The sequence below is a fragment of the Myotis brandtii genome, unplaced genomic scaffold, assembly GCF_000412655.1.
Source record: "Myotis brandtii unplaced genomic scaffold, ASM41265v1 scaffold728, whole genome shotgun sequence".
In the NCBI taxonomy this organism is placed as follows: domain Eukaryota; kingdom Metazoa; phylum Chordata; class Mammalia; order Chiroptera; family Vespertilionidae; genus Myotis; species Myotis brandtii.
In genome coordinates this window covers 390,078-413,661 of record NW_005370875.1, presented here as the reverse complement: position 1 = coordinate 413,661, position 23,584 = coordinate 390,078, and the positions used below count along the sequence as shown (strand labels likewise).

Sequence of the window (23,584 nt, the reverse complement as noted above, 5' to 3'; positions counted from 1 at the left end):
CAGCGCCGGGGTGAGGAGCAGGAGCCGCGCGATGGCGGCGTGGAGGGGGCCCCAGTGGAGCGGGAGGCTGGGGTGGCCTCGCTGCGTTCACAGAGCTGGGTACCCCGGCACCCGGGTGTCCCCGGGAAGCGGGATGGAGAGCAGATCTCCCGAGGCAGGAGGCGGACCCCCTCTTTTCTCCAAGTGGGGAGAGGCTGGGGGCTCCGGATGTGGGTGCCTGATGCGTGGGGCTGGGCCTTCCCCCTCTTCTGGGTCTCGGTGTGCCCCGCCCACGGCCCTCCCCCCGCGCCCCCTAGTATGTTCAGTGGGTTTCGCAGACTGCATCTCCCCCAGACCCAGAATCACCCTCAGGTGTAAATTGACCCTATTCCGTGCCCAACGCTGTCACGTTTGTAGGGGTAACTTAATGTACGAGATCTGGTTCCTACGCTCCCGTTGGGGAGACTAAACTGAACGACGGTAATAAACTGTATGGTTCAGACATGTGCTAATATTTGATCTAAAATACTCGCACTGTTGGAGTTCAGAGGAGGGAGGGCTTTAGGCTGGTCTCTTCCTTGCAAAGGTCTGCGTGCATATCCTTTTAGGAGTAGCTCCAACAGTCATTTTCTTTGGGAAGCCTTCCAAGATTGCCACCTCCCTACCTCCATCCTTAGGTTTTTCATATTTTTTAGTTTATTTAACTAGTGCTTGCTTCGTGTCTAATTCATAAGCACTTAATACCTTGTTTCAGGTGTGTGTGTGGGGGGGGGGCTGTTGTCTTCCAAGCCCCTCTCCAGGCAGGGACTCGTGTGTGTGTGGGGGGGGGGCTGTTGTCTTCCAAGCCCCGCATAGTTGTTTAGCAAAGCCTAATGCATACACAAGAATATGAATTAAAAAGGATTGAAATGGTTAGAAGGTACTAACTGAGCTGAGCCTGCAAACAGTGGAAAGTAATTATGTAAGTCAGAGGTTGAAAAATGATGGCCCCCCTGGCCTGTAGATACATTTTCATAGCTCATGCTGTTTGTTTTTATTTAATTAGTGGCCAAAACTTTAAATCAGGCCATTTCTTTCACATCCACTCACACAAAAATCTAGATTTTTCAGTATTTCTTGAAAAATCAGATGTGGCCAAACAGGGCCCACATGCCTACATGGTGCTATTAGCAGGAGTTGAGTAGCAATTCACTCCTTTAGACTCTATAAAATGTCCAAATCCCCCGTCCCCACTAAATCCACTGTCTCCCTGACACTGAAACAAAGTGTCAGTTGTCATTTATCTTCCAGTTTGCTTCATTCCTGATTAACTGCCTGGCCTCTTGCAGCCATTTGAGTTCCTAATTCCAGATGTAGATAGAGGTGAGTAGAAAGGGTATTACAAGTAGGAGAGTCATGCGCAAACAGATGGAATGGGGAGAAGCATTGTATATGGGAAAATTAGGATTCTAGAGCATAGGTTTGTATTTAGGTGAATTATAGAGTAGAGCTATTGTTATGGGTTGAATTGTATCCCTCCCCCAAAAAATATATTTGAGGCCCTAATCAAATTTTTTTTTCTGACAATGCTTTATTGGACGTCATGAATACAACTGACATGGAAATGAAGTGGATACAGTCATGCCCAACTGGCATGCAGTTCACAGTTAATTGTGAGAGTTCGAAAAGTTAACAAGTGTGATTAGCATTTTTCATAAATATATTGATTTCTGAAAAACATTTTTAGTAACTACTTAGTTTAAAAAAATACATATTGATCAAAAGGAAAAACTCAAAATCTATTAAGTGGATAATCCCTAGGAAGGTTAAAAAATGGGTTCATATCCCATTTTCCACAAGTCTGACCTGTTTATCTACTATTAATTCACAGAACCTGGGCCTCAGTTTTTGAAGCTAACGTCCTGGGGTTTCTGGGAGGTAGGGTCATTATGAAAAAGGAAACACCTCCATTCTGTGTATAAAAGACTATGTTGCATACTGATTGCTTCATGACCCCTAAAAAGTACTTCTATTTAGAGTCAAAGGCCCAGGTATTGCCCATTAAGAAATACACAGTTGAATGTATTTCTCCCTCCAAAATTAGTGAAATAACATTGCTGTTACACACAGGAAACAGTGGCATACTGTATTAACTTTAGTAGCAATTAGTATCAGGAGGAAAAGACTGCTATACAGGAAAATACACAAATCTATAGATAAAAGTGGAAAACAATTTGCTGTAGCTATTACGCAGATGTGCTGATTCAGCGCCCACAAGACTCTTGCTTTATTCTATAGAAGTGAGTCCCACGATAGTTTAACTGCCCATCCCCAAATGTCAAAGTGAAATGAAACTCAACAAATTCAAAATGATTGTTGTACTTAAATTATCTGTAAATAAGAACAGTCAACTGTTGCGGCACAAATAGCCTGTGAATTGTAAACATACAAAGACACAGGGACAAGCTCATGCCTTAAAGAGAAGCTGCCCTGAGTCTTAGTTAGGGGATTAGGGCCTAATCCCCTACCTTAGAAAGTGATCTTATTTGGAAATAGGGTTGTTGCAAATGTAAATGGTAAGATGAGGTGAATTAGGGGAATAGAATGGGCCCCTAATTCAGTGTGACTGGTGTCCTTTCAGGAAGATGGCCATGTGAAGGGACAGGCACAAGGAGAGCCCCATGAAGATTGGTGATGCATCTACAAAGCCAGGAACACAAGGATTGCCGGCTGTCACCAGAAGCTAGCTAGGTGCGAGGCATGGGACAGTTGTCCCTCAGGGCCTGCAGAAGGAAGCCACCCTGCCAGCTTCTTCATTTCAGACTTCTAGCCTCCAGAACTGTGAGAATACATTTCTGTTGTTTTAAGCCTCCCAATTTGTGGGACTTTGTTATGACAGCCCTAGGATGCTAACACGGTGTTGTAAGTAAAAAAGAGGCTATTGTTTCCTTTAATAGATGATAGAAAATTCATGGTAGACTTTTTATCATTGGTGACAAGGGAAGCAGTGTTTTGAAAATTGTTTGTTCCGACAGTGTTACCAGTATATGATTTTTATCCTTCATTTTATGTGGTATATCAAAGTTTATTGATTTGCAGATATTGTAGCAACCTTGCATCTCCAGAGTAAATCCCACTTAATTATAGTGTATGATATTTCTTTTAATGTATTGCTGGACCTGGTTTGCTAGTATTTTTTGAGAATTCTAGCATATATATTCATCAGGGATATTGACCTATACTTTTCTTTGTAGTATCTATCTGGTTTTGCAATTAAGATAATGCTGGCCTTGTAAAGTATTAGCAAGCTTGCGTGTCTTCCCTCCTCTTGAACTTTTTGGAATAGTTTGAGAAGGATAGCTGTTAGTTCTTTGAATGTTTGGTACAATTCACCTATGAAGCCATCCAGTCCAGGACTATTGTTTGTAGGAAGTTTTTTATTATTATTATTATTATTATTACTGCTTCCATTTCATTAGTTGTAATCTGTCTGTTCAGATTTTCTGATTCTTTCTGATTCAGTTTTGGAAGATTGTATGTTTCTAGGAATTTATCCATTTCATTCAGATTGTTGAATTTGTTGACATATGGTTGTGATATTTTCTTACAGTTCCTTATATTTCTGTGGAGTCAGTTGTTACTTTTCCTTTTGCATTTCTGATTTTATTTATTTGGGTCCTTTCTCTTTTTTTCTTGATGAGTCTGGTTAAAGATTTGTCAATCTTATCTTTTCAACGAACCAGCTCTTGGTTTCATTGATTTTTTTTTTAAGACTCTATTTTGTTTATTTATGCTCTGATCTTTATTATTCCTTTCTTCTACTTACGTTGGGATTTGTTTGTTGTTCTTTTCCTAGTTCCTTTATGTGTAAAGTTAGATTGTTTGAGATTTTTCTTGTTTCTTGAGGTAGGCGTGTAATGCTGTGATTTTCTTTCTTTTTTAAAAAAATATTTTTTTATTGATTTCAGAGAGGGAGAGGGAGAGATAGAAACATTGATGAGAGAGAATCATTGATTGGCTGCCTCCTGCACAACCCCATCGAGCCCACAACCTGGGCATGTGTCCTTGACCAGAATCGAACCCGGGACCCTTCAATCCACAGGCCAACACTCTCTCCACTGAGCCAAACCGGCCAGGGCTGTGATTTTTTCTTAGGACTGCTTTCTCTGTGCACCATAGGTTTTGGGTTATGTTCTCACGTTCAGTTGTTTCAAGGTACCTTTTGATTTCTTCCTTGATCTTGTTGTTAACCCATTCATTGTCTAGTAACATGTTACTTAGCCTCCATGTCTTTGTGTGTTTTTCAGTTTTTCTCTTGTGATTGATTTCTAGTTTCATACCATTATGGTCAGAGAAGATGTTTGATGTGATTTCAATCTTCTTATATTTATTGGGACTTGTTTTGTGGCCTAACATGTAGTCTGTCCTAGAAAATGTTCCATGTGCACTTGGAAAGAAAGCATATTCTGCTGTTTTGGGGTGAAATGCTCTGAAGTTAGTGTGTCATTTTAAGGCCACTGTTTCCTTGTCTTGAAGATCTATCCATTGATGTAAATAAGGTGTTAAAATCCCCACTCTGAAAGGTCAGCAAAAGGCCCAAGGCACCCAGAGATCTGCCAGATGTTATGGGGATACCTCTTCCCAGCTCTGGTGCGCTGGGCTTAGAAGCTCAATGTGGGATTGAGACCCCATGCTCCTCAGGGGGAACCTTTGCAGATGATATCCCTCTGGAATCTCAGCCACAATCCATGGGAGCAGGGCCAGTCCTTTTCACATCTCCATCCTTCCTACCAGTCTCAATATGGCTTCTTCTATAAATCCTTGGTTTTGCTTTGCTTATGCTACTGGATCTGGACCATTTCTCCTTTGCCAGCTGGCACAAGATTTAGATTTTTGCCAATAGAGGATGTTGGAGGGATAATGCAAGCCCATTGTAAAAGAAAGGGCCCTAGCCAGGTGTGGCTCAGTTGGTTGGAGCACCGTCCATACACTAAAAGATGGTGGTTCACTTTCCAGTCATATAAGTATGACTACTTACAGAACAGGTTGCGGGTTGGATCCCCTGTCAGGGCACATGTAGGAGGCAACCAATCGATGTTTCTCTCTCATGTTGACATTTCTCTCTCTCTTCCTCTCTGTAAAAAAACAAATAGAAAGAAAAGAAAAAGAAAGGAACTTCTCTTCCTGGTGCTTTTTTATTATACACAGGATCCAGCAAATTTCTATCCCTTCAAATAGGCCACTGCCTGAGAACCAACTCCAGATTGCCCGCCTCCTCCAGTGAATTTTCCCACCACCCTACAGACCACTCCCACACAACAGCTCCAGCCTGCGCCTGACACATTTCTTCTCTGCCAGTAGGGTGCGTGTTCCTGTGGTAATCACAGTCTCTCTAAAAAGGTCTGAGTCTGGGCCCTCTGGTGTAGAGTCCTCTTCTAGTTTCTTTGTTCCTCCCTCTTAAACTTCCCAGCATAGTGAGAGATGATTTGTGTATTTTAGAAATTATATTATGGCCTACTTATCATTTCAGATTCTGAGACCAGGAATAAGATGAAGGACCGGAAGGCAAAGATGAAAATTTCTGAAGAAAAAGATTCAGCAAGGGTTGTATCAGGAAGACTCCAAAGACAGATCTCCCAGGAATGTGGGTTAGTTGAAACCAGTGACCTAGAACACAGGTCATTGAGGCATTGGGGTAAGCCCCTTAGGGGATACAGTGAGACAGCCCACTTCCCAAGAGAGAGGTATTAGGAAAGTAAATCTCATTACTAATGAAGCTGTTGCAGGAGAGAGGGGCTGTGAATGTAATGAAGGAGGAAAAATACTTTCTGCCAGAGGAAGATCCCACAGATATGAGGTCTGTGGACAGAGCTTCAAACAGAAATCAGAAGTAACTGAACATGAGAAAATTGATAATATCAAGAAAACCTATGATGTAAGGAGTGTGAAAAAACTTTTAATCAGGGCTCAAACCTGATTACACATCAGAGATTTCATACAGGAAAGAAACCTTATATATACATGAATGTGGGAAAGACTTCAATCAGAGCTCTAAGCTGGTTAGACATAAGAGAATCTACAGTGGCGAGAATCCCTATGAATGTAAAGAGTGTGGGAAGACCTTCAAGATATGTAATGAGTGTGGGAAGGTCTTTAATCAAAGCTCAGATCTTACAATACATCACAGAATTCACACAGGAGAGAAACCCTATGAATGTTTTGAATGTGGACAAACCTTCAGTCAAAGTTCACACCTTGTCACACATCAGCAAATTCATTCTGGAGAGAAACCAAGTGTAATGAATGTGAAAAAGGCCTTCCAGCAGCGTTCAGACCTTACTGAACACTAGAGACTCCACAGTGGAGAGAAACACCATGAATGTTGTGAATGTGGGAAATCCTTCAGTGGGTACACAGCTTTCCTGAAACACCAGAGACTGCATACTGGAAAGAAAGAAACTTGAATGTGAAGAAGCCTGCACTTCTGGCTTGGACCTTAGCAAACAACAGAGAATTCATAGGGAAGAAAAACCTTTGTTATGTACTGAATGTGGAAAAACTTTCTGGGGAAATTCAGATCTAATTTGGCATTGGATAATTCATACTGGAGAGAAACCCTATGAGTGCAGTGAATGTGAGAAAGCCTTTAGCCGAGGTCTTACTTTGTTACACATCAGAAAATTTATACTGGAGAGAACCCCTATCAGTGCAAAGAATGTGGGAAAGTCTTCCGGCAGTGTTCACTCCTTAATCAACATCTGAGAATCCACAATGGTGAGAAACCCTATGAATGTAAGGAATGTGGAAAACCATTCATCCGCCACACAGCTTTTCTCAAACATCAGAGACTTCATACTGGAGAGAAAGTTAAAGAAAGTGAGAAAACATTCAGCAAGGATGAGTTGTTTAGAGAAGAGCAAAGAATTCATCAAGAAGAGAAAGCTTATCAGTGTGGTAGAACTTTCCAAGGCAGCTCAGACCTCATCACTCATCATTTAACTCATATGGGAGAGAAACCATACGAATGTAAAGAATGTGGGGAAACTTTCCATCAGGGCTCAGACCTTATGAAACATCATAGAATTAACAGTGGAGAAAAACTTACATTCAGCTCGGATCTTATTAAACACTATTGTGTTCATACTGGAGAGAAATCCTATGGGTGCCTTGATTGTGGGAAGGCCTTCAATCAGAACTCGCACTTTATTTAGTCACCAGAGAATTCACACTGGAGAGAAACTCTTTGAATGTCGCAGATGTGGGAAGGCCTTCAGTGAGCATACAGCTCTTAAACATCAGAAACTTCACACTGGAAAGGAACCTGGGGAATGAGAGAGAATCTTCAAGCAGGACTTATTCTAGTAGGTAACAGAAACCTAATGAATGTAGAAAAAACCTGGTAGAGACCATATCTTATTGCACTATAGAGGATTTTTATTAATGAAAACCATTTGAAGAAAGGAAAACATTAGAAGAATCCTACTAGATGGAAAACATATAAGTGTGATCAGATGGTAAGTTCTTGGACATAATAGCCTTTTCTGCCTCAGAATTGACACTGGAGTATGGTCCCCAGGATGTAATTGCTTCAGAATGTCTTAGGAAACTTCTATCATTATTAAAACCAGTAGAAATTACTTTAGCAACAACCTTAAAACTAAATTCTTCATGAAAGGAGCCATTTGAAAACTAACCTTTTCATTTCATCCCTGATAGAGCTTGTACTATATTGAATGTATTTGACTTTTGAAAGCAGAGGGAGATTTTTGTTACAGTATGGAAATGCTTTCAACTGTAAATGTTAAAATGAAATAAATGCACGAAATAATTATTGAGTGCCTAATATGTGCCGAGGGCCATAGTTTGATAGGGCTAGAGAAATACAGTTCTTCCAGGAGCTTACAATGCAGTGGCGGCTGAGGGAGGGCAAGAATTAATCTGCAGATAAGTGGACAATTTATGAAATGAAGATCCATCCAAAGCTTTAGTGGAATTGAACGTAGTCGTGTCCAGTTTGTACACCTGTACCTGTTAGAGAGCAGCCTGCACTGGAACGTTGAAAAAAAGAACCTAAAGGATAAAAGTCTGCCTTCATGAGACCTTAAACAGCTAAAGTCCTAAACTCCAGGAGGACCAAGGCAGAGACATTATCAAGTCTCTTTAAGGAACAGGTGTGACTGGGAAGTGGATTAAGAGCGGTTTCTCTATTTAAATATTTCATTAGGAAACAAGATTCTTGGGGAGAAAGCATGTGAATATAGTAAAGGAAGGGAATGTTACCCAATAATCTGCAGTTTAGTCCGTTTTTCTCAATTTTTGATGTCCTTAGAGTGAGGCCAACGTCATCACCTCTTGCTTGTGTTATTTCTAATATGCCTCCTGCTTCCATTTTTCTACAGAGCAACCCGAATGTCCTTTCTTTAGAACAAATCTGGTAGTGCCACCCATCTCTAAACTTCTGCAGTGCTTTCCCACTAACCTGAGCCTGAAGCCCAGTCCTTAAAGTGACACACATGTTCTGATATGGCTCCATTCGTCCACTCATTTAGTAAATATTTATTGAGCTTCAATACGTGTCAGGCACCGGGGGGTACAAAGAGGGGTGAGCAGAAATAGACAACCGTCTCGACCCTGGTGGATCAGAGGTGAGATTCATTAGAATCATAAGTAAATTAACACCATGGTAAGTGCCACAAAGGAGAGGCAAGATACTGCAGGGGATCTGACCTAGTTGGGGAGGATTTTCTGCAACGTGCTTACCTTCCTACATCCAATATTTACCTCTGAACTATCTGCAGTTCCCCAAGGACCTGGGCCCTGCCCTCTTACCTGTGGCCCTTCCACAGCTGTTCGCTCTGCCAGGAAAGCTCCCTCCCTCCTTAACTCACTCTAGTCTTTTCTTAGCATTTCCTATGTGCTGCTGGGTACTGTGATAAAGACTTAACTCCAATTTTCTCTTGCGTTCTTTGCCTTGGTCTTAATCGGTGAAAACGACTGTTTTTCTAAACAGGAAACTAAGGTCAGGAAGGCGAAATAACTGTCAGCTCTGTGCCCAGAGATGGTGCGGAATGCTGCCAGGCACCAGGCACTGCCAGTCCCCGCACAAGGCAATCTCCCTCAGGACAGAGCGCAGGGGAGTGAAGGGTACCAGGGCTTGCTGCATCTTGAAAGGTGTTTATGAGGACTCAGAAACTAGTTATGAGGAACTTCTTTAAAAATATAATTTTATTCATTTCAGGGAGGAAGGGAGAGATAGAAACATCAATGATGAGAGAGAATCATTGATGGGCTGCCTCCAGCACACCCCCCACTGGAGATCGAGCCTGCAAACTGGGCATGTGCCCTGACTGGGAATCGAACCTCAACCTCAATCAGGTCGATGGTAGATTGCTCAAGTCGCTACTAGATTGCTCATGTCCTCACCAGCCTCTTAGTGCTTAGCCCCCGAACCCAGAACTGGTCTCATTGCCTAACAGTTGCTCAGCAAGTGGCTGATGAATGTGTATCTATCCGCACTACTGAGGCTCCTTCCTCGGGTTATTACCAGAATCGTCCTAGCCCATCCAGTAGATTTGACTGAGACTCCAGCCCCGGTCCATTTTCAGCGGTTCACCTAAGCAGGTTGTTTTAACATAGCTTTATCCCCAAAGCTAAAGGATGCAGTGAGGGAAAGGTTATTATGATTACTTGGTAATTTTTTTAAGGTAAAACTTTGCTTTTAGGAACTTGTGAAGTACTACAGGGGTTCAAGGATGGGTTTCAGATGGTCCATGAATTCCCTGAAACTGCATGCAAATTTTTATAGGCAGAGCTTTCCTGAGTTTCAAAGATCCCTGACCTAACAACCTCAGGGGCCTGCCTTAGACCAGGAATCACTTAGAACACTTTTCTTTTAATGTACCTTAGCCAATAACAATAATAAACACCAGCCCAGACATCTCAGTAATAAGGTGATTTAAAAAAAAAAAAATGAACCCACCCAGCCAGCATAGTTCAATGGTTGAGTGTCGAACCAGGAGATCACGGTTCAATTCCAGTCAGGGTATATGCCCTGGTTTCGGGCTCAATCCCCAATAGGAGGTGTGTAGGAGGAAGCCCATCAATGATTCTCTCTCATCATCAATGTTTCTCTCTCCTCCTCCTCCCTTCCTCTCTGAAATCAATTAAAAAATATATTTTTTAAAAACACACACACACACACAAAGAACCTCCAAATTCTCAGAGTATCTTACATTAAGTTGTTAATCACAAAAAACTACACACACAGACACAAATAGGTAACACTTGTCCCATTATGAAAGGTAAAGGATCTCACTAAGCAGAACAGAAGATCAAGGACAGAGTGATCAGCTTATGCAAAACCAGACACTAACAGAGCACAACAGGGTGGGGTACTAAGGTAAGGGTGACACTTACAGGATAGGGACTGTTATACAAAATCATATTTAGACCATAATGAAACAATGTACTTTAGAAGAAATACTTTACTTATCCAAAAGTTAGCATACCAGTAAAACCGTTTAATTAGGGGAGGATGAAAACATACATGAACATAGCTGCAAAAATTCTGAAGGTCTTTGTGGGTATTTAGGCGGCCTTTGAGATTATGAGACCTGGTTTTTTTAAATGGATCTAAAATTAAGAAAATTCATGTTTTTTCTCTTCCTTGATAGAATTTTACTTGCACAAAATCATGTCTACCAGTCAACATTATGGTCAGGTTTTGACTCCCAAGTAAATTGAGAGGGAGGGAGGCAAACAAGGAGAAACCCAGAGGTAACGGAGGTGGACAATAGCAGGGAATGAGGTTACTGGATGTGTGGAAACAATTAGTACTATTATAACAAGGTGAATTTTATAGTACTATGTGGAAATAATTTCATTCACCAGAATTCCTCTTGTTGGAAGATTCTTCTTGAAATGAAATGTGAGACCTACCCCCCAATATGCTCAGGTACATACAAGTTGGTCACTTAATTGCCTACTAACGAATGTCCCAATGAGTGGATTGTTAACTGAAGGATCTTTTCTTTTGCTGAGCAGTGGGTGTAAGAAGGTAATTGCGCTGAGGGCAGGGCTTGGATATCTGAAGAAAAAAAAAAGGGGGAGAGCCAAGGTGACAGAGCCCTGAGGGAGGACCGAGAAAAACTTCAGTGGTGGTTTGGCCAAGGGACGTCTGAGGTCAAATGTCTCATAGGATGTGAACCCACTTCTCCACCTCTTACACAACAGCATCTTCAGGAAAGTCATATTCCTCATGGATGTGTTTGTGTGAGGGGATTCTTTGAGGGGGAGCTTGGAGAGGTGCTGGGATCTAAATTAAGGGCTGGTAAGGGTTGAATGTGGAAATAAAATATGCAAACACAGAAATCAGAAGTTAAAGGGATAGGTGACACCGAGGTTTCCTGTGAGAAAGATATGATCTGGGTATAATTCAATTTGAGCTTGAGATTACACTGCACTTGTAATCACCCTATAGAAAGAGATAAGTTAAAGAACTTGTGCTAATTTGACTGTTAGAGGCAGAAGTACCTGATAGGATGTAGAAACTGTGAAATCAACTGTTTATTTGTACAGGCTTTTCTCAAGCCAAGGGTATGAACCTGGAAGACCATATATTGCGGTACAGAACAAATCCACTTGGTGGGGTTTGGCTGTGACCAGTAATTTTCCAAAGTACATGATATAAATCCTTTATATTCAAGTCCATGAAGCAATAATAATACAAAATGTGTGAATGATTTCAAATAAGTCAGTAATAGACCCACTTAGCCACAGCACAGCACAGTGGTTAAGAACACAGACCAGGGTTGGAGTTTGGGCTCTTACCAGCTGTGTGATCATGGGTAAGTTACTTAACATCCCTCCTGCCCCTCCTCATCTTTTAAACTGGAGTGGGACTACACACATTATTGATGGGTGTGCAACTGTAAACCAACTAAAAAGCATTTAACTCAACACTTAAAACAGGTGAATTTTATGGTATGTAAGGTATGCTCAAAAAGCTGTTTTTAAAAACACTAAGAATACCTAGATCATAGATATGCTGTGAAAATAAAAGTGTAAGCTGGCATTGTGCCTGGCATATAGGAAACACAATAAATACTAGTGATTAGTATTAGAGTAATAAAGAAAAAATTAAAAATAGAACACTTAAGGTATATAAAGTTAGATTTTAAAAAGAACCAAAGAACTACTGGATTGGTTTAGTTCAACTCCCCTCATTTTAGAGAAAATTAGGAACCAGCAGGTGAAGTGCCTTATTCAAGGTCTAGCTCTAAAGCCAGACCCTAAGACTGCCAGGTCCCCATTAGTGCAATTCCCACTCCCACCCACTGCCTCAGAAACATGGACACGTGAAAAAATGAGGATGTGTTTCCTCAAAGGAAAAATACACAGGAGGAACACAGAAAATTCATGTAGAGATGCTGAAGAGAGATAATTCCAAGGCCAAGGGCAAAATGAGAAGAGGCCTATCAGTCCATTGGGATCCAGGTCATAAGAGTATTAAGTGCTTTGGCAAGGTGGCCCTGGTCAATCAGGTGAACCGGTTCACCACTGTGGCCAGGTGCCTGGTGATAGTAAAACTGCACTGTGCTCTCTGCTACTTCCTGACATGGTATCTGTCCGCAGCAGCAGGAGCTGGGGCCAAAAGTGAATGCAGCTAAGTTCTTGGGAGCAGTCAGCCTGAGTAGCCCAGTGTGAAATAGCTGCTAACAGCTGCTCTGCCCCTGCTGAATAGTCTGGCCTCACATGTTTTTCATCCCCTGGCCTTGCTCACCAGCCCCTCTAGATTCTAAGGGCCTTTACTTATGATCCTATAAACTGTCTGTCAGTTTCCTCCATCCAGGAAACCTTTTTGAGAAGGAGTTATTAAATGGCCCGGATTTCCATTTCATTAGTGCTGCCATCTTCATTGGGAACTTGATAGCATGTTTGAAAGATTCTGAAGCTAATAAAAGCTTACTAAATTATTCCAGTGCTAATTGTTGGACAAGAGAACAAAGTATGTCTTCTAGGCTGCAACTTTCCAGCACTTTAGGAGATAACATTCAATGAGTTGACTCCCATTCTTAGGAAGTGGAGGAATCACATTCCTCCAGTTTTCTTGACGAGTACAAATTGAGGCTAGATGGCTGGTATGTAGATCCCTAATGGTATGTGACCCACTAGGGGAGGAAGAAGAGAAGGAAAGAGGGGCAGAGAAGAATTAAGACCTGAAACAGCTTTTATAATTTAACTCAGTACACTGAAACTTCTAAATGAATAACTCATAAAAGTGCCTCATACTATTTGACCAAATGTTTAAATTAAAACCAGATCAGAGGAGGTTCTGTTCATTCATTTGATCTGAAAAATTGGGGTGTAGGTTATGAATAAGTCTAACTTCAGCTTTTCCATAGAAAGCCTTCCAATTTTGCAAATCAATCCATACAGTGAACACTTTGATGTCGGAGGAGGTGAGAGCTCCGACTAAAGGTCTTCTGACATTCTTGGCACTCGTAAGGCTTCTCTCCAGTGTGAATTCTCTGATGGATGATAAGTTGAGAATGCTGGCTGAATGTTTTCCCACACTCATTACATTTATAAGGTTTCTCTCCAATGTGAATTTTCTGGTGGAGAAGAAGCTCAGATTTATCCAAGAAGGTTCTTGCACATTCATTACACTGATGAGGTTTCTCTCCAGTATGAATTCTCTGGTGGACAATAAGATGGGAAGTCCGCCTAAAAGCCTTTCCACACTCAAAGCATTCATAGGGTTTCTCTCCAGTGTGAATTCTTTCATGTCTAAGAAGTTCTGAGTTCCCCCTAAAGGCCTTCCCACATTCTTTACATACATAAGGCTTCTCACCAGTATGAATTCTAATATGTCTAATAATCTCTGAGTTCTGGCCAAAAGTTTTTCCACATTCATTACATTCATATGGTTTGTCCCCTGTATGAATTCTTTGATGCCGGATAAGCTCAGAACTCTGACCAAAGCCTTTTCCACATTCGTTACAAAGATATGGTTTTTCTCCAGTATGAATTTTCTGGTGTCTAATAAGGCCTGAGCTATGCTTGAAGGCTTTGCCACACTCGCTGCATTCATGATATCTTTCTTCAGTATGAATTCTCTGATGCTGAATAAGCTGTGAACTAACCCTAAAGGTTTTCCCACATTCATTACATTCATATGGTTTCTCTCCAGTGTGGATTCTTTGATGTAGAATAAGGGCTGAATTCTGACTGAAGGCTTTACCACATTCTTCACATTTATAAGGTCTCTCTCCAGTATGAATTCTATGATGGTGGATAAGATGTGAACTCTGAATGAAGGCCTTTCCACATTCATTACAAGCAAAGGGCTTCTCTCCAGCATGAATTCTCAGGTGCCTGCGAAGGCTTGAGTTAGTTCCAAATGTTTTTCCACATTCTTTGCATTCAAAGGGTTTCTCTCCACTATGAACTCTCATATGCTGGATAAGATGTGAATTCTGATTAAAGGATTTCCCACATTCTTTGCATGTATGAGGCTTTTCTCCCACAGAACTTCTCTTTGTTTTGTTAGGTTCTAAATTCTCTATGAAGTTTTGGCCAGAGGTAGCAAATGTACTAACTGTCTGTGATGTAATATCTCCCTGATGTGTAATCAGGTTTGGGCTGGGACTGTAGACTCTCTCACTTTCATTCTCCTGGTCTTTCTCACTTGAGGGTGATTTCTTAAAGATAATCAGCCCTGATTCAAAGTCTCTCTCCTCAGGAGACATCTGCTCCATAATCTCTTCTGTGGACTCTCTTGAATGCCCTTCCGACAAGCTGTCTTCACATGCCACTCCAAACTGGTGACCCTCGTAAACTACCTTTGGAAGTTTTTCTAATATTGCCCCAGGTGGCTCAGATTCTTCAGAAATTTCTTCCTTGGGAATTACCTCCTTGTTCTCAGTCCCCATCTTACAATCTGCAATGAGAGAGAGTAAGTATGTGAACTGTCCATATCATATCTAAATGAAGCTAATGCTAGAGGAGTATGGAGCTTTAACATGGCTCTGACAACATTCAAAAACAGTCTTGGATCAATAAAACTTAATTACTGGGGGGAAAAAACAGTCTTGGTATCTGGTGAAATTGTAGAATGTAATTGAAGAGAAGAAAGATGTTTATAATTATGGTGGACATGCTAAACAAACAGCATATGCTGACTGAAAAGAGTGAGAGAAATTATCAGAGGAAGAGAGTTAAGGAAAAAAACAGGAAATGGATGGTAAGGAGGGTGCTGATAAAAATTCCGTAACATTAACAGTGAGTTGGGGAAGAACTGAGGTTTGGCAAGAAAAACATTTAAGGAAAATGGTGGTTATATTAATGTGGATGGATCATGAGAATTCTCGCTTCATACTACACAATGTTTTACAAAGTATCATACTTTAAAAAGATATTAGCTTGTAAGAACATGTAATAACTTCAAAATGCAATGGGTATTTAATTTTAAAGTGTGCCTTTAACATTTATGTAAAACATTTTTTGTACTTGTTCTATAGAAACTTATCTGGCCACTGGGTAAAGCTAGCAATAAAACTACTGGTCCGCAATGTGTTAATACATGGTATAGAAAAGGTTGGGAGAAGGGGCAAAAATGACTAACACAAACAACTTTTCGATTTATAGAAAAAGTAATCAGAAAAAAAAAAAAGAAAAGAAAAGAAAAAGTAATCAGAAAATGAGTAGCAAGAGAAACTTCCTGAGCCCAGTCCTGTGGTACTCACCAGCTTTACAGAACAGGGGATTGTATATGTACCCATTCAAACAGTTAACATGACTTAGCTATAACTAGCACAAGCACAGTTACTTCTACCTTTGACTCCCTTACATTTGGATGAAGTAAGGTTCCAGCTTAATTGTCTCCAGACAGTAAATTGTATAAATAACTATTTTTCTCTTCCCTACTGATTTGAAATGTCACCTATATCCTAGTCTAAAAGGCTATATATATTTGGGTTAATTTCTGGGTTAATTTTCAGACTCCACTCAGTTCTATTAATCTGTCTATTCCCTCTCTAATACCAAATTGTTCAAACTGCTATAGCTTTATTAAAATGTTTAAAATGTTAGAGAAAGTTCTCTCTCATTAGTCTTCTTTTTCACATATTTACTATTTTCATATTTTTCTAAATAAATTTTAGTATAATTTTGCAAAATTTCCTAATTTATCTTAATGTTTGTATCCATCATGTCTCTGTATGAATTTTCTTTTGGTATGTTTTTCATATATTTTCCAACTGGTTATTATTTATATAGATAGCAATGCTGTTGATTTTTGCATACTAATTTTGTAACTGGCCCCTTTATAGAATTTTCTTTGTATGTTTATAGATCCAAAGCCTATGCTTTTTAAAAACTTCTAAAAAGGCTGTGGCAAAGATTTTTAGTTGTCTATCCCAATATCCATTCTTCCCTCCCTCATCAGCAACATAATAATGAATTAATTTTGTATAGCAAAAAGCCAAGCTAAAGAAATAAAGTCTCGGCTCTCTCCCCCAACCCCCACCCCCAGAGCACAGCCATTCAAATCTTCTTTTTAAGTGTACTTTCCTAAGTAAGAAGGGCCTTTTGCTTTTGTAACTTGTTTCCTTTGCCCATTTCTTCTACAGCTCACTTTTACTACCTCTGTAACTTTCTACATAAACTTTCTCTTTTAATTTGAAGGAAAAAGAAGAAATTCTCAGACTTCTTTGCAGCTAGGTATTACCATGTGACCAACTTCTGGCCTACAAGACAAGAAGATGCAAATGAAAGAACATAGGACTTATGGGAGGTCTCCTTCAAGGGGAGAGGATGCATTTCTTCACCCTCTTCTTCATGCTGCACCTGGGGCATGAGCTGATAGTTGGAGTGTTATCTTGAACCATGAGTACACTGGCATACCCTATGACAGGACTAGAGCTGGAAGGAACTGGGTCCCTGATGATTCCATGGAGCTCACATAACAGTCCTGGAATGTCTGCCTCTGTACTTCTTTCATTTAGGAAAGAAATACTTTGCCTTGCTTGAGCTATTATGTGTTTTGTTTTTAATTTATAAAGCCACTACTCCTAACTGGCACAATGGCCCTAGGAATCTAGCTGTCCCAGTCACAGAAGTAAAGTCCAAGTGATGGGAGAATAAGCGTGGTCTCTGTTCAGGTAGTAAGCAACCTGGAGCTAATACTGAAGAGGCCCTCTGCCTAGGCCAGTGCATTTTTGTACCATAGCAAATCTGAGGAACACAATCATCCCATCAGTAAAAGTGTTAACTGTGAAAGGTGATTCTCAAAGGGGAATGGGCAGCTATGGGACTTTAGTTAAGGCAAGGATAGTCCATTGTCAGACTAGCATTAGGTAGATGTACACTACTGGCCATTCAATGGCTGAACTAGAAAGTACTATTCCTAGACATAGGGAAATCGGTTAGAAAATTGATGAAGTCATCAAGATAAAGAGTGATTAAATCTAACTATGGCAACAGTAGTAATGAAAGGACACATACTGGAGAAATATTTAAGAGGACAAATTCTGTAAAATTAAGTGTATAATTGGATATAGATATAAGGAATAGGGAAGAGTTAAAGATGGTGCCAGATCTCCAGTTGTTTGAGGAATGGTAATTAGATGAATAATGGTACCACTGAGTTTGCGAATACTGGAGGAGCATTTAGTTTAGAAAGGAAGATTAAATCTATCTGGACTAGATGAATCTCAGTATATCCATATAAAGGTATCAAGGAATCTATATTTTATATTTTGTATCAAGGAATATATTGTATTCGTCTAAAGTATAAAGCAGTCAGGACTAGAGATACAGACATGAGAGTATTCAGCATAAATGGTATGAGTATAGTATGACAACTGTCAGATATACTAAGGACAGAAACATAAAAAGCTAACACTTAAGGGTATTCCAGTTATCTTCCATCTTCCCCTCCAGATCGCTCTACGTTTCCCCACCCTGCTCTCTGCCCCAGAAGACTAACCTATACAACACAAATCAATAAGTCCTCTGGCCTCTAGTTGTGTTCCATCAATGGGGAGGCTCAGCAGGAGGCTGGAAGTAGAGAAGAGAATAAGATCAGGGTATTTACTCTCCTGACTCCTGAGATCACGTTGGGTTGACAGTTTCCCTCAATTGAAGGTCATTACTACTCTCAAGAAGTCTATCCTACCCAAATGTCTCAACAATTAACTGGGTTCCCCAGTAACCTCTCCTACCTCTTATCTCTTATGACCTGGGGCTGGTGATCACTCCACAGTTGCCTCAACACCATGCCCACACACTTAACATTTATAATTAACCTCTTTGCAAATAAACCATCCCCAAATTATTCTAATTTGAGTGAAGTATCTGTTTCCTGTTAGGGCCCTGAAAAAGGAATGGGTGGAAGAAGAAAAAAAAACGGTTAGTGAAGTAGGAGAAGAATCAGAATACCGTGTCATAGAAGTCATCAAGGCAATGGCAGAGGGAATTTTAAAATGTCACATGCAGTTAAGTGATCCAGTAGAATAAGAACTGGAAAACGTCTACTGGGACAATTAGGTAGTCACAGATGATCTGTGAGAACAGATTCAGTAGAATGACAGAAGCAGAAGCCAGTGACAGTGGAGTGATTAGTAAAGTTGCTGCTGCTTTCAAAAAATTTGGAAGAAAGGAGAGAACCAAGACGAGCAGTAGCATTAGAGATCAAAGAAAGGCCAAAGAAGAATGTTCTATGATGGGAAAGATTTGAATATGTTTATATTAGGAGTGATGGTGCCAGTAGACAGACAGGGATTAAGGGGGAAAATATGCGATTACTGAAGAAATGAAGACCCTGAAAGGCAGGAGAGACTGGGGTCAAGTGGTGAGGGAAAGGGGAAGCGATGATTTTTGGGTGACCTTTGTACTGCCCTTTTTCTCTGCCCAGCCTCCCAGTCATCCTCAGGATGGTAGTTACTACCACCATCCTACCCTGGGGCCTCTCTAGTCACTCATCAGTGCAGCCCTGGTAATACCCCCCCACAATACCTCCAACACCTGTTAGGAACTTGACCTCCTATTGGAATACTGAAACCTTGGAAACTCTTTGTGCTACTCCTCAAAATAAACTGGAATCTTCTTCAACTTTTCTTGCCTCAGCATTTCTCTTATTTTCCCATGGAGTGAGGGTGGGCACCCAAAAGCTGGATTTCGCCTATTTGTTGAAAATTATAAATAATATGTGTCCATATAATTGTAAGAATCCATTATGGAGAATTTAGCTATCTTCATCCATGGTACCATTTGAGTTGGGACATATTGCCTTAAATAAATTTCTCTCTGATACTGGTACTCAGCCAAGAACAAGTCCCTATCTACTTCAGGCCCCCTCTCTGGCCTTTCCTTTTCACCCTCATCCCTCCTATAGTTACTTCTTTTCCATCATCTAGCTCTTTACAAAGTCATCAACAATGGCCACACCATATGGAAAAATCACTTGTCCACCATAAAACAAGATAAAGATATGAAAGTTAGGTAAGCACCTATCTCCAGCTTCAAGATCTGGTTCAAAATTCAAATCCAGAAAGTCTTCCCCAACTAAATTTGACCCCATCTGTGACCATTCTTTTGCTTCGCATTCTACCAGTGACACAATATTAATGTCATCTGTTAAATACTACTTTATAAGTATCTCCTCATATACAAATCAAAGCCAATCTCCATTTGGTTGATTTTCCCAGAGGCACAGACACACATTAAACCTCATCCTCATATGGAAACACTCTACTATGCATAGCCTAAATTTACATTTCCAAACAGAATTTCCTATCTTTCTGTTTCTCACTTCTTTACTTTTCTGAATTGAAATTAGCTGTTTCTGGAGAGAGATAAGATGGAGGTGCCAGCTGAGGAGGAAGATGACCACTCTTGGTCCTCAGTCTGGGAGGTGACAAGCAGACCTCAACTGGATCTCCACGGTTCAGAATAGAGTCTGCAGTGCTGCAGACCTGGATTTGTGGTTGGTTGTGTTTTTTTTCAATGCATCCTAGAGCAGGCTAGGAAAACCTCATTCACAAAATACTAATGCATAAGCCAGATACCCACCTATTAATTAACAATGAGAAATATGCTCTGAAAGGACCACAATGCCCAGATGAAAATCTACAATGGGAAACCACATAAAACACTCAAAATTGTTTAGTAAGATCTGAAAATTGTTTAGTAGGCTTGCAATCATAGCAAGATGTTTTTTATTTTGTTTTGTTCTGTTTTGATGAATCTTAAATAATGATTCTGGCTTGGAACTAGGCCAGATGCATAAGATTCAACTGGGAAATCTTTTAAAATACTTATTTCCCACCTCAGAACTCTCAGAATGAGAATCTCCAAGGGTGGGCCAAGGAATCTGTATTTTTAACAAGTACCGCAGGTGATTCTGATGACCTACCAGGTTTGGAAACCACTGTGTTCGGCAGTCTTAACGACTGAAGTTATCCCACTCTCCATCTGGTGCAACCATCCCTACCCAAGGTCTGATCTACCAAGTAGCTAACCATGTGCACAGCAGCAGTATTATAGATACATTGTCAGTTCTTGCTCTTTTTTCCTATCCCCATCTTGACTGCCCCTACCTTTCCCTAAACTTCTGAGGGCAGATAGGGAAGATATAATATAAGTGACTAGATTCCTTTTTCTGAATTAGAATCACATTCCTGTTATGCTTATCAGACTGACCCTAGATACTGGGACTGGACCTGAGTTTTCCCAAATTGCTTAAGTTAGCGTTTACAACACCTCTTGTGATAGCAAATATCACTCAACCCTTTGAACTTACCTGCCAAAAATCATATTGTAATTTGCAGTAAAAAAAATACATAAATAAATAATCTATCATCTGACAGCTTGATTTGATATTTTAAAATTTTTGTTGAAAGCAAAGATTAGGACTTAAATTACAAAAGGCCCAGGATCATTTACTTACTCAACAAACCCTCCCTTTGTGTATTACTCCAGAGGTTTTTCTACCCAGAGTAATACACCATAGCAAAATTCAGGAGGCCATGGGTGAGAGGTGTGTCTTTCTTTTGTAGAGGAGGAAAAGAGAAAGCTATAGACCACAGGCCCAATCTCAAGTACATCGGTTGTAAGCAACAATAAATATTGAACTCAAGGATCTAGAAACTGATTCCCATTCAACAATCCATGTGCCCAACAGATGTTACAGAAAGAGTTTGTGTACATCCTCCATGTATTTCAGTTCGAAGACTACTACACAACAGCATTTTGAGCAGAGAATGGAGTAAGCAAATCCTCAGAGGCCAGGAAGTACAGAAGGAATAAAGGAACAGAAAGAACATTCTAACATAAATGTATTATGTGTAGAAGTGAGAATGCACTGACATTTTGATGTGGAAAGTAATAATGAGCGCTTACCATGTACTGTGTGCTAAGCAATTTATAGACAATAGCCTGTTAACCCCTCATAACCTCCTTATGAGACAAATATGATAGAGAGCATCAGTATGAAGAGAAGTCAAGAGGCATCGTTTCCTATCTTTCTCCAGTGACACTTTTGACAGCCCCAGGGCAGCTGAGGGTCTAGAGATATGCATGATGGAAGAGAGAGGGAGTGAGGGACTTGAGCATGTTAATCAGGACACACTTGCAATGACTGAGACAGGGAGGCAAATGAAGTGGGGGGAGGGAAGGAGGAGTAGAATGCTAATAGATGGAGGTCACAGAGAAGGTGAAGAATGTGGTGAGCACAATGAACCAAGGACAGGCATCCAGGAAAATGGCATGAGGTTTAATTTTGAAATGTCAAAATTTATAATACACCGAAAGTAATATTCTTTGCAACTATTGAAATTTATGACAAAAAAAGATGAAACCTTTTGGATTTCAACTCACATATGTGTAAGAGGATCCAAAGCTTTTCAAACTATTTTATGGGGCATTTGAGAAAAAAGTTTGCAGTGGCCTTGCTCTCAGAGCTCCAGGAGTGAATCCCAACTGAGTTAACCCAGTCAAGTGAGTACCACCCCCCTTGCAAGTGACTGCTCAAAACAGCAGGAACTGGTTCAGAACTGAACGTATGCCTTCATCTGGCTCAGTGACAATCTGAGGAAGTTTGCTGGGAGCTTCTGGGAATAGTTTCCTGCCATCCTGAGAGAAATCTCAGGAAGAGACTTCTATACATGGTTGCCTGGAACTGCTACTGCCATTTCACTCCCAAGTTGTGGGTGACGGCAGGTAAAGCTAAGAAAGTTGAGGGGAAATGGAACCAGGACCAAGAGATTAAGTCAGTCCTGAAACCACTTTACCTGTTGTCTTCCATAATGAGAGTTAATAGCATGCATTAAGCCAACTTGAGCTGTAGTCTTACTTACATTACAGACAAAAGCATTTACTTTTGATACAAATCCTTTCCCTTAACTTCTGAAAGGCCAGATACGCAATATCTAGTGTAAGAATCACCTCCCCAAAGTTTTCACTAACACCCTGCAGGAAGGAGGTTCTCTCTTGGTCCTCCCACCCAGCATTTCACTGACCTCTTTCTTTGGACTATAGTTATCATGTCGCTTCCTGTTCATTTCTTCCCAAGACCTACAGAACAAAAACTTAACATGGCTCATAATGCCCTCCTGGTCAGGCCCCTGTCGCCCTTTCCATCACCTGTCCCACGCTCTCCAATGACTGCTGAAAGGGTCCTGCAGTGCAAACACTCCCTATTCTTGAAAGCGTCTTTGCCTTTGCAAACAGGTTATTCCCGCTGCCTGGCCACCTGTGCACTTAACATCTACAGGACTCAGCCAAGCACAGACAGTCCCTTCTGTCTTCTTCCCTGCCCCTAAGACTCCTTTATCTTGTAGCAGTTACCGCATTGCATTAGTCTATCTTCATGTCTGCTTCCCTCTCTATAATGTGAGCGAGGATGACATTCCAGCCATCTTGGTATTCCCGGTGCCTAGCACATTTCCGGTACCTGGCAAATGATGTTCAATGAATCTGTGTAAATGCCTTCCCTACATAACGAATCTGGGATACCCTTGAGGACTAACTAGATATGTCATTCATTTTGTATCTAAACAGCCTAGAACGATACCTGACACATAGCTGATGACAATAACTGTTTGTAGAAATGAGTTCCTTTTCCCAGTCGGGGTGGTACTTAATTTAAAGCATTATTATCCTCCTTTCCGCTGTCCTCCCCGTGGTTCCTACAATCAAGAAGGCTCTATTACTTGTCTCCTTTCCAAAACTAACCCTCATAAGCCAATAACCTACCTGCCGGCACAATATGCGGAGGGGCGAGGGGGGGTGAGTTTTTGTCGTCGCCTCACCTTTCCTCCCTGCAGTCTACCTGGGGAGGGTAAGTCGGAAAACCACAGCTCCCACTGGCCCCCACCTCGGCCCGAGGAAGGGAGTAGCCCTGCTTCCTCCGCCCTCGCGGCTGACAGGCACGGAACCGCACGCTCTGTGTGCGGGTGGGACACGGAGGCCCGGGCTGACCATAAAGTCCAAGGTCACAAAGCGAACCCGGGTCCGGAACGGGCCTAACGCGGGGTTTCCCCTCGGCTCGCGGGCCGGGAAGTCGGGAGCCTAGCGCCCTCCTCCCTCCCGCCGGGACGGAATGAGGTCTCACCGAGGCCTCCCC

The 23,584-nt window shown here is 41.1% G+C and overlaps 2 protein-coding genes across 4 annotated transcripts; one reads left to right on the top strand and one right to left on the bottom strand.

The window, feature by feature from the left end:
- The first annotated feature begins 5,765 nt into the window (after positions 1-5,765).
- LOC102248802 (zinc finger protein 594) lies at positions 5,766-9,211 on the top strand. The gene is given in 4 exon segments (XM_014530208.1): positions 5,766-5,815; positions 6,393-6,607; positions 6,610-7,160; positions 7,162-9,211. Coding segments are annotated over 4 exon segments (945 nt in total). The 3' UTR covers positions 7,291-9,211.
- Positions 9,212-10,182: 971 nt separating this feature from the next.
- Positions 10,183-23,546, bottom strand: ZFP3 (ZFP3 zinc finger protein). 3 transcript variants are annotated; one of them, XM_014530254.1, is made up of 2 exons: positions 23,215-23,546; positions 10,183-14,899 (listed from the first exon to the last, which is right to left on the bottom strand). In XM_014530254.1, exon 2 carries the CDS (start codon positions 14,889-14,891, stop codon positions 13,383-13,385), a length of 1,509 nt encoding a protein of 502 aa, XP_014385740.1. In that variant the 5' UTR covers positions 14,892-14,899; positions 23,215-23,546; the 3' UTR covers positions 10,183-13,382. The 3 variants fall into 3 exon arrangements, with proteins under 3 accessions (XP_014385740.1, XP_005882637.1, XP_005882636.1); XM_005882575.2 differs by lacking the exon at positions 23,215-23,546 and adding an exon at positions 22,479-22,976; XM_005882574.2 differs by lacking the exon at positions 23,215-23,546 and adding an exon at positions 17,948-18,070.
- Between the last annotated feature and the right edge of the window lie 38 nt (positions 23,547-23,584).

Coding starts and splice junctions, on each gene's coding strand:
- ZFP3 (XM_014530254.1), bottom strand. CDS start 14,891: ATGGGGACTGAGAACAAGGAGGTAATTCCCAAGGAAGAAATTTCTGAA.